General features: G+C 35.0%; 1 protein-coding gene across 7 annotated transcripts in view; it reads left to right on the top strand.

Annotated features, from left to right (window-relative positions):
- The window catches only part of RAVER2 (ribonucleoprotein, PTB binding 2), a 139826-nt gene that overhangs the window by 83742 nt on the left and 40037 nt on the right, over positions 1 to 16047 (top strand). For 2 of the 7 annotated variants that reach the window (XM_043878825.1, XM_043878822.1), the window contains exons 7-11: positions 1832 to 1897; positions 2047 to 2158; positions 4095 to 4366; positions 12584 to 12695; positions 14693 to 14829. In XM_043878825.1, the coding sequence (XP_043734760.1) occupies positions 1832 to 1897; positions 2047 to 2158; positions 4095 to 4366; positions 12584 to 12695; positions 14693 to 14829 (699 nt within the window). Of the gene's footprint in view, positions 1 to 1792; positions 1898 to 2046; positions 2159 to 4094; positions 4367 to 12583; positions 12696 to 14692; positions 15131 to 16047 lie in introns of those variants that run through there. The other 5 variants (XM_043878821.1, XM_043878819.1, XM_043878824.1 and 2 more) reach the window with 4 other exon arrangements.

The raw sequence follows: 16047 nt of genomic DNA, 5'->3' as shown, positions 1-16047 counted from the left end.
TACAGCAAATTCCCGTTGGCTATCTATTTTGCATATGGTATTGTAAGTTTCCATGTTACTCCCTACATACATCTTACCCTCTCCCTCCTCCCCTCCCCACCGGGTCCATAGGTCTGTTCTCTATGTCTGTTTCTCCATTGCCGCCTTCCAGGTAAATTCATCAGTACCATCTTTTTAGACTCCATATTTAGGCATCAGTATACAATATTTATATTTCTGACTTGCTTCACTCTGTATAATAGGCTCTAGGTTCGTCCACCTCATCAGAACTGACTCAAAGGTGTTCCTTTTTATGGCTGAGTAGTATCCCATTATATATATCTATATATATAGATATATGTAGCACAGTTTCTTTATGTATTCATCTGTCAATGGACATCTAGGTTGCATCCATGTTCTAGCTGTTGTAAATAGTGCTGCAATCAACACTGGGATACATGTGTCTTTTTCAATTTTGGTTTCCTCAGGGTATATGTCTAGGAATGGGATTGTTGAGTCATATGGCAGCTAAACCCAACTTTTTAAGGGAAAGGCCTATTATTTATTTTTCATTCTTAGAATCTAACATAGGACCTTACACATTTACTTAACATGTACTAGACACTCTGCTAGCCATTTATGCTATAGCATTGTACAAAATATTCACAGTCCTTGTTCTTATAGAATTTCAGCAAATAGAGAAAACAAACAGTTAATTACAGTAAGATTTAAAGTGATATGGGAGAAGAGTCCAGAGTTTGACAATATTCATTTTATTTTAAAGACCAAATATTTAAAATAAAGACTGAAAGGAGACTTTCTTGGTGGCTCAGATGGTAAAGAATCCCCCTGTAGTGCAGAAGACCTGGGTTCAGTCCCTGGGTCTGGAAGATCCCCTGTAGAAGGGTATGGGAAACTACTCCAGTATTCTTGCCTGGAGAATCCCATGGACAGAGGAGCCTGGCGGACTACAGTCCGTGGGGTCGCAAAGAGTCAGACACGACTGAGTGACTCATACAGAGACCAGACTGTTTAATATGGCCTTGAGGGCCTATCCAGGCTGGCTTCCCCTGCCTCTCATGTGCCTTAGGTGTCCCTGTCCCAGCTATAGTGAACTGCCTTTGGTCCTTGAAGGACTTTCTTCTCTTCTCCTTAGGTCTTTGTTCCTGCTGTTCCTCCTGCTTGAAATCTTTCCCATCCCAACACCACCTCATTCCCCCAGACTTCACCTAGTTATTTCTCTGCAGCCTTCAGGTCTCTCTGCATGAGTTAGTTGCTCAGGGAAGCTTTCCTTGAATTTATCAGTCTAAATCAAGTTCCACCACTCTTTGTTCTCATCGTTCCTTGTATTTTTCCTTCATACACTCATCGCCATTATTAATTGTATATTTTTATATTTAATTAATGTCTCCCTTCCTCAGGGGACTATAAGATCCATGAAGCAGATCATATTGTTTTCCTCTATGTAGCACAGTGCCTGGCATATAGAAGTGCTCAATAAGTTTTTGTTGAATGAATAAAATGAGCAAATAAATGCTTGAAAGATACTGATATCAAAGCCAGAAGGGAGTGAGGAAAAGGGAGAAAGGATGAAAGAAAAGAAGGAAGAAATGTGTAATTAGTTTCATGACTGCATGGTCGCATCTTGTATGTTACTGAAAGAATTAATTAGTGTTGCTTGAATTGGAAAGTAGGATAAGAAGCTATTGCTTGTGCTCAGATCAATGGGGGAATTCAACTTTAAAATGAATTGGGTTACACAACAATTACCTCTTCAAAATTAAGCTAACTTAATGTTTTGTCATTTTCACAGAGTTCACTTATGGGTAATACTTCTAATTTATTTCTTCAGAATCTTTCTCATGTACCAGTGGCTCAGCAACAGTTAATGAAGTTTGAGAATATACATACTAATAATGTAAGTATGGAATTTTTTATTTTGAAATGAGTTCACCGCTTTTCTATAGTCAGGCTGTTGGTCAGGTGGTTTATGAATTTTCACATGTATAGTTTTTTTATTAGGTTATATCTTGCTGCCACAAGCAAAATTCTTTTTTTCTTTTGCAGAAACCGGGCTTACTTGGAGAACCCCCAGCCATGGTACTTCAGACTGCCGTAGGGATAGGGTCACCGCTTCCATTGAAAACAGAGTTGGGCCATCTTGGAGAAGCACATAAAAGTAAATGATGTGTATTTGTTGAGATGTCAGTAAACAGTCAGATTTGAGATTTAAAGATAGTGTACCTGTATTCTACTTGTATTTACAGGAAGGTCAGATTTGAGTTTTTTTCAGTCATTTAAAGTTTCAAGAGCCCTCTTGGCTTTTCTATTTTTAACATTAGAATGCTATTGATAAGTTATGTATTGATGGACTTGCTTCCATGCCAAGATAAGACTTTCTCTGTTGGAAATGCTTTAATATTTGATGATGAGTCATAGTAGCATGAGGCAAAGACATAGATGCATTGAGACTGACATGCTGCCCACTGGGCTGACAGCACATTACAGAGTGATCCGTTTAACTTTTGCCTGGATGAAGAAACTGTTAGCTTTTATTAAGAAATATCTGGTAATTATAAATTTAAAGTTTGATTATTAAGAAATATCTGGTAATTGTAAATGTAAAGTTTGACTATTTGTATTTTTAAAATGTGAACTGCCACATAGTAGCAGAAAAAAATAATGTTACTATGTACTTCTAAAATATGACAAACTTAAACAGAACAGTTATTTTTCTTTTTTAGAATAACAGCATGGAAGTATACCAGGATTTCTTACTTGAGTGTGATTTTGAAAGGCATTTTCAGTTTGAAGTTTCACTGAAATTTGTTTAAAGTGAGCATGCTGAGAGGGAAAAAAAAAGGGAAAAGCCATCACGAGTGATTTTTTTTTAAAGTCAATTAAATATGGGTAGCATATTGAACCTCTTATACATGAAGCCAAGTAAAATAGTTAAATGATCAATTCAGACTATTGGAATTGACTGGGATAAAGTTAAACCATTATACAGACAGGTATAGAAATTTTTATGGTGTGATGAGTCCTAAAAATTAAAATTTTGTATGCTTAAAAGCTTATGCAGATATTTATTATTTACTTTGGGTTAAATAATTAGCCAATTGCTTTAGCATTGCTGCTTTAAGAACACTGAAAATTTGAAGTGTTCAAGTAAATATATTGTTCAAAAATAGAACTATGAATCTATCTCCAAATATTAAGTACTAAAAGTAAGAAATTTGTTTAGAGAATTTTTAAAGTATAACTTTGATTTAATTACAATAGTTATCAAAACTAGTTCTTTCATTTAGGTTTGACCGATAGATTTTTAAAAAATGGAATGATTCAGAGTTTTCCTATTAAAATTTCTATTCCTTTCATAATTTCTTATTAATCCCTGTAAATAAAAATGTAAAACTTTCATGTATTAAACTTTCATTTGGTGCTTATCCATTCACAAATATTGATGTTTTTTAAACCAGTGGTGTGCTGATGTTTAAAAACGAACTCTCTGAGTTTAAAAAAAAAATCTTGATTTGTAGTGTTTATGGACTTTTGTTTGTAAACAGTCCAACCAAGGCTGATTTCAGGTTACCCATGCAAAGATATTGAACTCAGGAGCTGGGAGGAGACAGTGTATTTGACTCATGAGTTGGTACAAGTCAGCTGACTAAATATAATTACTGGGTTAATGTAACTTTAATAATTTTTAACTGTTAGAGAATTTTTTAAACCGAAGGCTTATTTAATTATTCCCTTTAAACCCAGAAGCTGGCAAGTTACAGTGACTGGGCTTTTTTTTTTTTTTTAAAGACACTGATATAACTTAAATGCAAAAAAGTACATAAATTTTGCTGTCAGCTTCTAAAATGTACAATTAAAACTTGGAGTGAAAGAATATAGTATCCTTGAGATTATACTGAAAGATGCTGAAATAGGAAAAGCATGATTACTATTAGAGGTTTTTGTTTTTCCATACAGGATGCTGCTAATTTATAACCTTTAACCTCACCTTTTAAATAGGTTTCTGCACATTTTGCCCATAGCTTGACAGAATCAAAAGGATTATTGTGAATAAACCTCATCTAACCAAAATTTTTTGCGTTTATGATTCACAGCAGCATCTAATTTTATTCCAACTCAAACAACTATAGCAACTGGCATGGGCATACTACCATTCCTTCCAAATCAGCGCATTGCTGGACAAGCTGGACCAGGGCACGGGAGCACGCAGGAGAAACAGCCAGCCTTGGTGGGAATAGCAGAAGGAAGTCTCTCAGGGCCACAGACTTATCTGCAGAGCTTTCCAAACCTTACGGCTGGAGGCTTGCTCACAGGACATCATAAGCAACAGCAAAGTCAGCCAAAAGGCCTGGAGATAAGTTCAGGGGTAAGAAAACTGTGTGTGTGTGTGTGTGAGAGAGAGAGTGTGTGCATGCATGCATACACATACATATAAATGCACACATGTATATACATGAAGTGTGTATATGTATTCTACATATGTGTGTATACTACCAAGGAATATGTATATATTGCTTTTTAATTGTATCTTAAATGATTCTAATTCTAGAGTATTTAATTTTTTGGTTATTTTATAGGTGGTTTAATTTATGAAGTATCAAGTAATCTGAACTATTTTTGTATTTCAAAGGAAGTTGATAATATACTTAAAGTATATAAATATGGATTACAAACTACCTAATTCCTATGTCAATGACATGCTGACTGTTTTCATAGTGTACATTTGCTTCTCAAAAGAAAATATTAGATCCTTAAAAAAAGCTATTATTATAAACAAAAATCTATCTTTTGATAAGTTATGCCAAATGATGTTTGGGATTCTGCTTAATTACTTGCCAGTTTGTAAATAAAATATACGTGTAAAATGTTTTTAAAATCTGTCATTATAAAATATTTAAATATGAATTCTTTATTCCTGTAAATGTTTGCTTTTCTAAAAGCCTTGAAATGTGCATAATTTTCAAATGTAAAGTAATATAAGTTCAAAATTTTGTAGTTTAGGAAAGCATAGGATTACCATTAATACTTATCCAATGATATAATATTCTTTATAAGAATTTCTTAGTAAAAAAAAAAAGAATTTCTTAGTAAATGATAATGCTGTTCTTTAAAATATAATATTATTTCTAAAATGTATATTCTTGTAGCTAATTAAGTGTTATTTTAATATTTAAAAGTAGAATAAATTCTAGTTTATCTGAAAAATTTCAAAGCTAGTTATTAGTCTCTGGTCTGTTCAAAAGAATCTAATCTTGGTTTTAATTCTGGAGGATTTTACCCAAAATTTATTGGTTCATAAACCACTGACATTTGTAGATATTATAATTTGTAGGTAGAGTAAAGTACATTTAATTTAATTTTTTTATTTGTATCTTAAAATATCATTTTGAGCAAACTTTGGGAGATGGTGAAGGACCAGGAAGCCTGGCATTCTGCAGTCCACAGGTTCGCAGAGTCTGACACAACAGAGCGACTAAACAACAGCAAAAACTACTGTTTGATTTAGAAGTGACACATGAGGGAAAAAAATTCTTGTAGCTGGCTGTATTCAAATATCAAAATGATAATATTGACTTTGTAAGAGGTTTTGTTGTCACCTAGTCATGACAGGAGGTATGGATAGAATACCTATAACTGTCCATTGAGAAAGCTAAGGTGGTTCTTCATAGAATGAAGAATTTTAAATATTTATTTGCAGGATTAACTGCTTAAGTTATTGAGGGAAGTTAAATAAAACTCATATATAAATATTCTGTTTCTTTTTGCACAGACTTTTTAATGCATGGAAAGAACTAGGACAGCGGTCCCTAACCTTTCTGGTACCAGGGACTGGTTTCATGGAACACAGTTTTTTCCATGGATAAGGGGAGTGGGGTGGTTTTGAGATGATCCAAGTGCATTACATTTATTGTGCACTGCATTTCTATTAGTATATCAGCTCCACTGCAGTGCATCAGACATTAGATCCCAAAGGCTGGGGACCTGTGAACTAGGGTCTTTAGAAAAACTGGACTTGAGGTGATTCACATAATGGACAAGTGAAAGTGTATCTGGTGGAAGACGGCTGAAGTAGGACAGAGCCTAGAAAACAAGTCCTGTGATGAACAATTGAGGAAAATAGATACATGGAACTTGGCAAGGGTTGACCAGCTGTCTGTTTATTTGACATTAAAAAAAATAAATTCACAGACTAGTCTAGTCACATAGTATTTTATATTTCTTTAGTGGGCAGAATTAGTCTAATAAGTATGACAAACAATAAAGCCAATTTAGGCTTAATATAACACAAAACAATTGAAGTTTTAAAACAAAGTTCATACTTTCATAAAGATATGAATGTCATATCACTGAAGGCAATTATGCAGACCCTGGTGAACACCTGTACATTTTGTTGTAGAAGTGCTTCTTCTCTCTGGACAATAGGGGCTTGCTTGGACCAGATAATTTCAAAATATGTTTTCTATTTATGTAGCAAGATTTTGGGCTTTGTTAAACAGTTGGTTAAACTTGTATGCAGAGTTTTAGACCTGCATCTTTTACATTATGTTTATTAGTGATTCTTGATTCTGTCTTTCTGTCAGAAGCACAGAAAGCACCTATAGAAGCACACTATAGGTGTCGAGGGTTGGACTCTCTTCCTCAGCCCTGAGAATTTGATTCAGAGAGATAGGGGTGAGATCTGAATTTTAAGTGTACAACTCAGTGGCGTTAAGTACATTCACATTGTTTTACAACTATTGCTACTATCTATCTACAGAACTTTGTCATCATGCCATACTGCAGCTCTGTACCCATTCACCAACTCTCCCATTTTCCCTTCTCCCCAGCCCCCAGTAAGCACTGTTTACTTTCTGTCTCAGAATTTGACTATTCTAGATACCCAATGTAAGTGGAATGATACAAGACTAATGATGACATTACTCTTCAATGGTCATCCACGTTGTAGCATATATTGTATTGGAATTTCCTTATTTTAAAGGTTGACTAGTATTCCGTTGTATTTACATACTACATTTTGTTTATCCATTCATTTATTGATGGACATGTGGATTGTTTCCATCTTTCAGTTCAGTTCAGTCACTCAGTCGTTTCTAACTCTCTGCAACCCCATGGACTACAGCACGCCAGGCCTCCCTGTCCATCACCAACTCCCAGAGTCTACTCAAACTCATGTCCATTGAGGCGGTGATGCCATCCAACCATCTCATCCTCTGTCATCCCCTTCTCCTTCTGCCTTCAATCTTTCCCAGCATCAGGGTCTTTTCAGATGAGTCAGATCTTCGCATCAGGTGGCCAAAGTATTGGAGTTTCAGCTTCAACATCAGTAGGCTCTTGTGAATAATGCTGCTATGAACATTAGTATATAAATATCTGTTTGAGTCTCTGTTTTCAGTTCTTTGGAGTATTTACCCAGAAGTGGAATTAGAGGAATCATATGGAACATCAGTTCAGTTCATTCGTTCAGTTGTGTCCAACCCTTGGTGACCCCTTGGACTGTAGCAGGCCAAGCTTCCCTGTCCATCACCAGCTCCCGGAGCTTGCTCAAACTCATGTCCAAGTCAATGATGCCATCCAGCCATCTCATCCTCCATCATCCCCTTCTCCTCCTGCCTTCAGTCTTTCCCAGCATCAAGATGTTTTCTAATTTTTTAAGGAACTGCCTTTCTATTTTCCACAGCAGCTGTACCATTTTATGTTTCCACCCTTAACGCATGAGAGTTTTGGTTTCTCCACATCCTCACCAACATTGTCTCTCATTGTGGTTTTGAATTTGCGTTTCTCCAGTGATTAGTGATGTTAAAATCCTCTTCATATGCGTATTGGTCACCTGTATATCTTCTTTGCAAAAATGTCTATTCAGATTCTTTGCCATATTTTAATTAGGTTATTTTTTTTCTTTGCTATTGAGTTTCTGTATATGGTTTGCAAATATGTTCTCCTGTTCCATAGGTTGCCTTTTAATCTTGTTGTTTCCTTTGCTGTAGAGAAACTGTTTAGTTTTTTGTTGTTCAGTCACTAAGTCATGTCTGACTCTGGAACCCTATGGACTGTAGTATGCCAGTTTAGCTTTTTAGCTCTTGCTTAGTACCTGCTTTTGTTGTCTATAACAAAATACTTTCATACCATAAAATGATATAAAAAACATTATAAGACCAATGTCAAGTAGCTTTTCCTCTATATTTTCTTGTAGTTTTATGGATTTTGGTCTTATTTTTAAGTCTTTAATCCAGTTTGAGTACATTTTTGTGTACTATGTAAGATCAGGATCCAGAGTAATTTTTTTCCATATCGACATGCAGTTTTCCCAACACCATTTATTAAAGAGAGTGTCCTTTACCCATGTGTGTTCTTGGCACCCTTTGCAAATGTTAGTTGACCACATATATATGACTTTATTTCTGGGCTCTATTTTTTTCATAGATCAGTATGTCTGTTTTTATGCATGTACCATACTGTTTTGATGACTATAATTTTGTAATATAGTTTGGAACCAGGAAGCGTGATCCCTCCAGCTTTGAATTTTTCCTCAAGATTGTGTTGGCTATTCAGGATCTTTTGAAGTTCCACATAAATTTTAGGATTGTTTATTCTAATTTTGTGAAAAGTGCCATTGAAATCTTGACAGGAATTGCTTTGAATCTGTAGATCACTTTGAGCAGTGTGAACATTTTAATAATATTAATTCTTCCAATCTGTAAATCTAAGATATCTTTCCAGTTATTTGTGTAACTTTCAATTTCTTTCATCAAAGTCATATAGTTTGCAATATATAGATCCTTCACCTCCTTGGCTAAATTTATTCCAAAGTATTTTACTCTTTCTGGTGGTATTATAACTAGCATTGTTTTCATAATTTCTTTTTGATTAGTTCATTGTTAGTATATAGAAATGTGATGATGTCAACAGAGATGGTTTGATTTCTTCCTTTTTGATTTAGATGCCTTTTATTTCCTTTTTCTTGCAAAATTTTATTCTGGCTAGGACTTCTGATACTATGGTGACTAAAAGTAGTAAATGTGGGCATCCTTGTCATTCTCCTGATCTTAGAGAAAAAGCTATCATGTTAACTGTGGGGTTGTCCTTTATATATAGCTTTTATTATGTTGAGGTATATAGATTTCTCTGTGCTCAATTTGTTCAGTTTTGATCATGAAATGATGTGAATTTTGTCCAGTGTATTTTTTGTATCTATTAAGACAGTCATATGGTTTTATCCTTTATTATGTTTATGTGGTATATCACATTTATTGATTAGCCTGAGTTGAACCATTCTTGCATCCCAGGGATAAATCCCACTTGATCATGGTGTACAATCCTTTTAATGTGTTGTTTAATTCAGGTTGCTAGTATTTCATTTAGGACTGCCGGTACTATGTTGAGGATTTTTGTATCTGTGTTCATCAGGGATATTGGCCTGTGTTTTTCTTTTCTTGTAATGTTTTTGTCTAGCTTTAGTTTGAGAGCAGTGCTGGCCTCATAAAATAGGTTAGGGGGTATTCCTTCCTCTTCAGTTTTTGGGAAGAGTTTCAGAAGGATTGATGTTAATTCTTCCTCATATCTTTGGTACAATTCACCAGTGAAATCACTTGGTCTTGGGCTTTTCATTGTTGTCAGGTATTTGATTATTCCTTACTCATTATTGGACTGTTCATATTTTCTGTTTCTTCTTGATTCAGTCTTGGTAGCTTGTATGTTTCTAGAAATTTATCCATTTTTTCTCTTAGATTGCCCAGTTGGTTGGCATGTATTTGTTGATAATAATCGCTTATGGTCCTTTGTATTTCTGTGGTATCTTTAGTTGTAATGTTTCCTCTTCCATTCGTAACTGCAGTTGACCCTTAAACAACAAAGCAGTTAGGAGTACTGACACCCAGCCACTCAAAAATCCATGTAACTGAAACAGTTTGGATAGAATCAGGACTCTTTTTTTTTTTTATTAAAAAATATTTTTTATTTATTTTACAAAAATTTTTGGTTGTGCTGGGTCTTTATTGTGGTGCACGGGCTTTCTCTAGTTGTGGTAAGGGGCTGCTCTCTGGTTGTGGTATGCAAGCTTCTCATTGTGGTAGCTACTCTTGTGGCTAAGCACGGGCTCTAGGGCATGAGGGCTGAGTAGATGCAGCATGCAAGCTCAGTAGTTGTGGCACATGAGCTTAGTCGCCAGCCTAGTTACAGCATGTGGAATCTTAGTTCCTGGACCAGGGATTGAACCCATGTCCCCTGCATTGGCAGACAGATTGTTGACCACTGGACCACCAGAGAAGTCCCTCAGGGACCCTTTTTGATGATCTCTATCCCATGTTGTGATCTCTAATTGAACAGAAACTTTCCAACACTTAGTTAATTCAAAGATCTGTAAAATGAAAATACAGGTATTATGTTTGCTTTTAAGAAATCCACATGTGGACCCACACAGTTCAAACTCTTACTGTTCAGGGGTCAGTGATATTTACTTGAGTCCCCTCTTTCTCTTGGTTAGTGTAGCCAAATTTGTCTATTTTATCTTTTCAAAGCACCTACACTTAATTTCATTGATCTGTCTTTATAGTGCTATTTCATTTATTTCTGTTCTAATCTTTATTATTTCCTTTTTCTGCTAATTTTGGGCTTAGTTTGTTCTTCTTTTACTAGTAACTTGACGTGTAAATTTAGATTGTTCCTCTTAGGTCTTTCTTTTTTCTTCATGTAGACATTTATTGCCATAAACTTCTCTTTAAAGCTGCATTCCATAAGTTTTGATATGTGGTGTTTCCATTTTCATTTGTCTCAAGATACTTTTTGATGTCTCCTTTGATTTCTTCTTTGGCTTATTGGTTGTTCAAGAGTATATTATTTAATTTGTACATATCTCTGAATTTCCCAGTTTTCTGTTTAGGCTACCATTGTAGTCAGAGCAACCCTTGATATGATTTCAGTACTCTTAAATTTGTTAAGATTTGTTTTGTAGCCCAACACATGATCTTTTTTTTTTTTTTTTGCTTCTATTTTTGGGGTCATCTCCAAGAAATGGTTGACAAATCTAGTATTATGAAGCTTTTTACATAAGTTTTTCTTTTAAGATTTTTAGTTTTAGCTCTTACTGTTAGGTCTTTGATCCATTTTGAGTTAGTTTTTATATATGGTGTTTGGTGAAGATCCACTTCATTCTTTTATGTGGATATCCAGTTTTCCCATTTTTGTTGAAAAGACTGTCTTATTGTATAGTTTTGACACTCATGGAAAATCATTTTATCACATATGCAGTAATTTGTTTCTGGGCTCGCTATCCTATTCCTTTTGTTTATATGTCTGTCTTTATGCCAGTATCATACAATTGCAATTGCTAGAGCTGTAGTAAAAGACGCTTACTCCTTGGAAGGAAAGTTTGACCAACCTAGTCAGCATATTAAAAAGCAGAGACATTACTTTGCCAACAAAGGTCCATCTAGTCAAGGCTATGGTTTTTCCAGTGGTCACGTATGGATGTGAGAGTTGGACTGTGAAGAAAGCTGAGCGCCGAAGAATTGATGCTTTTGAACTGTGGTGTTGGAGAAGACTCTTGAGAGTCCCTTGGACTGCAAGGAGATCCAACCAGTCCATCCTAAAGGAGATCAGTCCTGGGTGTTCATTGGAAGGACTGATGCTGAAGCTGAAACTCCAATACTTTGGCCACCTCATGCGAAGAGTTGACTCATTGGAAAAGACCCTGATGCTGGGAGGGATTGGGGGCAGGAGGAGAAGGGGACGACAGAGGATGAGATGGCTGGATGGCATCACCAACTCAATGGACATGAGTTTGAATAGACTCCGGGAGTTGGTGATGGACAGGGAGGCCTGGCATGCTACGATTCATGGGATCGCAAAGAGTCGGACACAACTGAGTGACTGAACTGACTGACTGACTCACAGCTGTGTAATAAGTTCAAAATTTAAAAAGTGTGAGCCTGCCATTCTCGTTCATCTTTTTCAATATTATTTTCACTGTGTGGGGTCCCTTGGTGTTTCATGTCAATTTTAGGATAAAATTTTCTTTTTCTGTCCACAAAAGTTAGAATTTTGATAGGGGTTATATTGAATTTGTAGATCACTTTGGTTTGTGTTGAAATTTTAATTAGAATATTAAATCTTCTAATACATGAAAATAGGATGTTCTTTTACTTATGTCTTTAGTTTCTTTCAGCAATATTTTGTAATTTTAAAAAATATTTATTTATATTTATTTATTTGGCTGCACTGGGTCTTAGTTGCAACTTGTGGGATCTAGAAATAAGGTATGGGGTTTGTTTCTTCTTGTGAGCATGAATTCTCTCCTGATTCAAATGAGAAGGTTGTACAAGATGACCTTTAGTTCTCCTTCAGTTCTAAAGTTCTATGGTTCTAGAACGGTATTTTTAAAAACTAATTGGAAAAATAGTAGCAGGTGAAATGTGATCATTTTAATCAGTATCCATAAATATTTCATAAATTTATAGCTTTAAACCTTGTTTCACAAATTTTTGTTACACTGAACCACATTTATTGAAGAGTAAGTATTTCTCTACACTTTCTGCATTTTAATTTTCTTTTACCTTCATTAAGCACTCACTCTTTTTTTGGTCAATAGGCTGCCTCTAAGAATCAGACTTCACTCTTGGGAGAGCCACCAAAAGAAATCCGGCTCAGTAAAAACCCGTACTTGAACCTGGCAAGTGTGTTGCCCAGTGTGTGCTTACCATGTAAGTGAGAAGCTCACTAGTAGTATTTTGGAGTTCTACTGAATACTTTTCATGATGAGTTTTACTTTAATTTTTAATTTAATGAAAGCAAATAATGCCTGTTGACCAGCTGAAGTCTAAGTTATGACCTTAGTCCTTAAATTGAAAGAATAATTAAAACTTTTGAAGTGCATTCTATTTTATTTAAGGAAATCATCTTTCATAATATTTTCTTAAGCATATGTATATTGAATTGCTGTGAATTAGAATGGAATCATGATTGAAAATAATTGGATAAAGGAATTATTTGGCAGTGCTATAATTCTTTATAATACATATAGAATCATCTTTCTAAAATATGAAGTTCAGTCTTCTGTATTATCTAATATATTGAGAGTATTTGCTGAATACCCCCAGTATATTAGTTACTAATAATCAGCAGAAGTGGAATTCTCATTTACATTTTTAGAGGACCTCCTCATGCCTTCAATTAGTAAATTAAAACTATTAATTCAAATATTGTTTTAAGAAAAAAAATCACAAATGTGTTGTTTTCTAGGCACTAAGATATTCACTGCAGCATTAGTTTTCAATAGTGAAAAATTAGAAAGTGCCTTAATGGTCATCAATAAGGGAATGATTAAATAGTTTGTCATAAAGTGAAATATATAGCTGAGGAAGCACTACATATGCTAATATTAAATGATCTCTAAAGCAAATTATTAAAGACAAGAAGCAAATGTGTTCATAGGGGAATGATTAAATAGTTTGTCATAAAGTGAAATATATAGTTGAGGAAACACTACATATACTAACATTAAATGATCTCTAAAGCAAATTGTTAAAGACAAGAAGCAAATATGTTCATAGATTGATTCCATTTATGTTTATTTAAAGCTGTGTATTCTTTTATGTATGCATGTACTTGAATGTGTAAATGCATAAAGTTAAATCTGAGAAAATACTAAGCTGTTACCTCTGGGAAAAAGAATAAAATTGAATGAAAAGAGATGAAAGATGAATTTTGTTTTTAATATACGTTCTTTGTACTTTATGAAGTATCCTCTTGAACCTAACCATTAATTTTTAATTTTTTTTTAATTTTTAATTTTTTAAAGCCAGAAAAAATTTAATGTGCTTCTGGTATGAAAGAAAGAAAGTGTTAGTCACTCAGTCATGTCTGAGTCTTTGTGACCCCATAGTCTGTAGCCCACCAGCCTCCTCTGTCCTTGGGATTTCCCAGGCAAGAATACTGGAGTGAGTTGACATTCCTTTCCCCAGGGTATCTTCTCAACCTAGGGATTGAACCCTGGTCTCCTGCATGGCGGGCAGATTCTTTATCATCTGAGCCACCAAGAAAGTAGGCTTCTGGTATGCCTACTCTATTTTTATCTGTCTAAAATTTGATGGTTGCAACTGTTACATTAATAACAATGGTTAATTTACATTTTGAATGCATTGCTTTAGAGATTAGACGTATACGTTTTAAATGTTTCCATCAAGATTATTACCCATAGAGCAGGTTTCCATTTTTAGTTGTTTTAAACAAACTAGATAATATCATATACTATATATGTATATATATATATATACATATATATATATATATATATATATATATATATATATATATTTTCCCCTGGGAATAATAAAGGGCTTCCCAGGTGGCGCTGGTGGTAAAGAATCTGCCTGCCAGTGCAGGTTAGATGTAAGAGATGCGAGTTCGACCCTGGGTCGGGAAGATTCCCTGGAGGAGGAAACAGCAGCCCACTCAAGTATTCTTGCCTGGAGAATCCCATAGACAGAGGAGCCTGGTGGACTGCAATCCTTAGGGTCACACAGAGTCAGACACAACTGAAGTGACTTAGCACACACACACAAGAATAATAAATGTAGATCTTTACTGGCGAACTAAAATTTGTGTTCTATTTGAGAATATGCTGAATTAATGGGTTTTGTACTCTGTAATTTATAATAAAACAAGCTAACTAAAATTTATATATTGATTTTGCCTTAAGCCCCTGCAAGTAAAACCACTGTACAGAAGACTGGAATTGCAAGCAACATTCTGGATACAATCTCTCAGGGAAATGAATCACAACACACATTGGAGAAGTGCATTGCTTATTCTCAACCTTTTGGTGATTATGCACAGGTACATCATTCTCAGGTTTTGATGATATATAGAAAAATTGCTTCAACTATATACTGAATTCACTGTATATGAAACTGTGATTCTTGTAATGTCATAAGGCAGTAAAATTGCACTGATCTATACAATATTTCTTGCCCACTGTATGCAGTTTTAGGACATGTTCAGAAGATTGCTAAGTATGATTTTGCCCTCGGTATTTGTTCACGTTGTTTACACTAGTGGACAGCAAACTGCAGAGCAAATCCAGCCCACAATCACAACCTGTTTTTTTAAAATAAAGCTTTGTTGGGATACATCCACATCCGTTTATTTGCATGTTGTCTGTGATGCTGTTGTGCTACAGTCTCAGAGTTGAGTAGTTACAGCAGAGACTGCGTGGCCCACAAGATTAGGTATTTACTATCTGGCTCTTTACAGAAAAATTCTGCTGACCTCTGGTTTACACCAGTGTAGCCCTGACTCAGAAACCTAAGGAAATACCTCTGTTCTTATTCAGTGCTTATGGACATGGATACATGATCATGACTAGCGCTATTATGACTATTAAATGACTATGACTAGCACTACTTTGACTATTAAAACAGTCAAAAACATTAAAATATTACATTCAAAAGACACACTGTGTCGTTACTTCAATATGTCTATTTTTCTTTTCGGGCTTTTATCCTTCAGCTTATTCTCAGCGGTTTAGCACCGAGACTGTGTGTCGTGTTAGTGGCACATGACCTTCTGTAGTAACGAGAGCCTCAAAACGAACGGTTCTGGTTCTTTCCTGTTTCTCGCAGCAGTAGCCTTCCCAGCTCTCTCCTGTCTATGAGAGCAATACTTACACTTTGCTTTCTTTAGAACGACTGTGTTGGCTTCACCTGTCTCTAAAAACTTGGAATAGAAAACCTATACAAATTCATTTAGAACAACTGATGTCTGATTATGCTTTTGTGATAGGATACTAGAAACACAAGTCAAATGAATTCTGTAGAAGTAGTGAAGCTGGATATAATAAAGTCCCCTATATGCTTGCAGAAAAGATATAGAAATATGAATTGGAAGATGATGCAACTAGATGGCAACATACCTATATTTAAGGAACAATAATGAATTGATGCAGTCTGGAATGCATCCTCTTCTGTGTTTCATAAGGCTTCATCTTTGTTCCCTTACTTGTTAATGTTTTAAGTAATGCTTAGGTAAGGATATTAATTGTATGCTGATTATATT

The sequence above is a fragment of the Cervus elaphus genome, chromosome 20 (assembly GCF_910594005.1).
Source record: "Cervus elaphus chromosome 20, mCerEla1.1, whole genome shotgun sequence".
Lineage (NCBI taxonomy): Eukaryota > Metazoa > Chordata > Mammalia > Artiodactyla > Cervidae > Cervus > Cervus elaphus.
The sequence above is the reverse complement of the archived record's forward strand: the minus strand, read 5'-3'. Positions and strand labels throughout refer to the sequence as shown.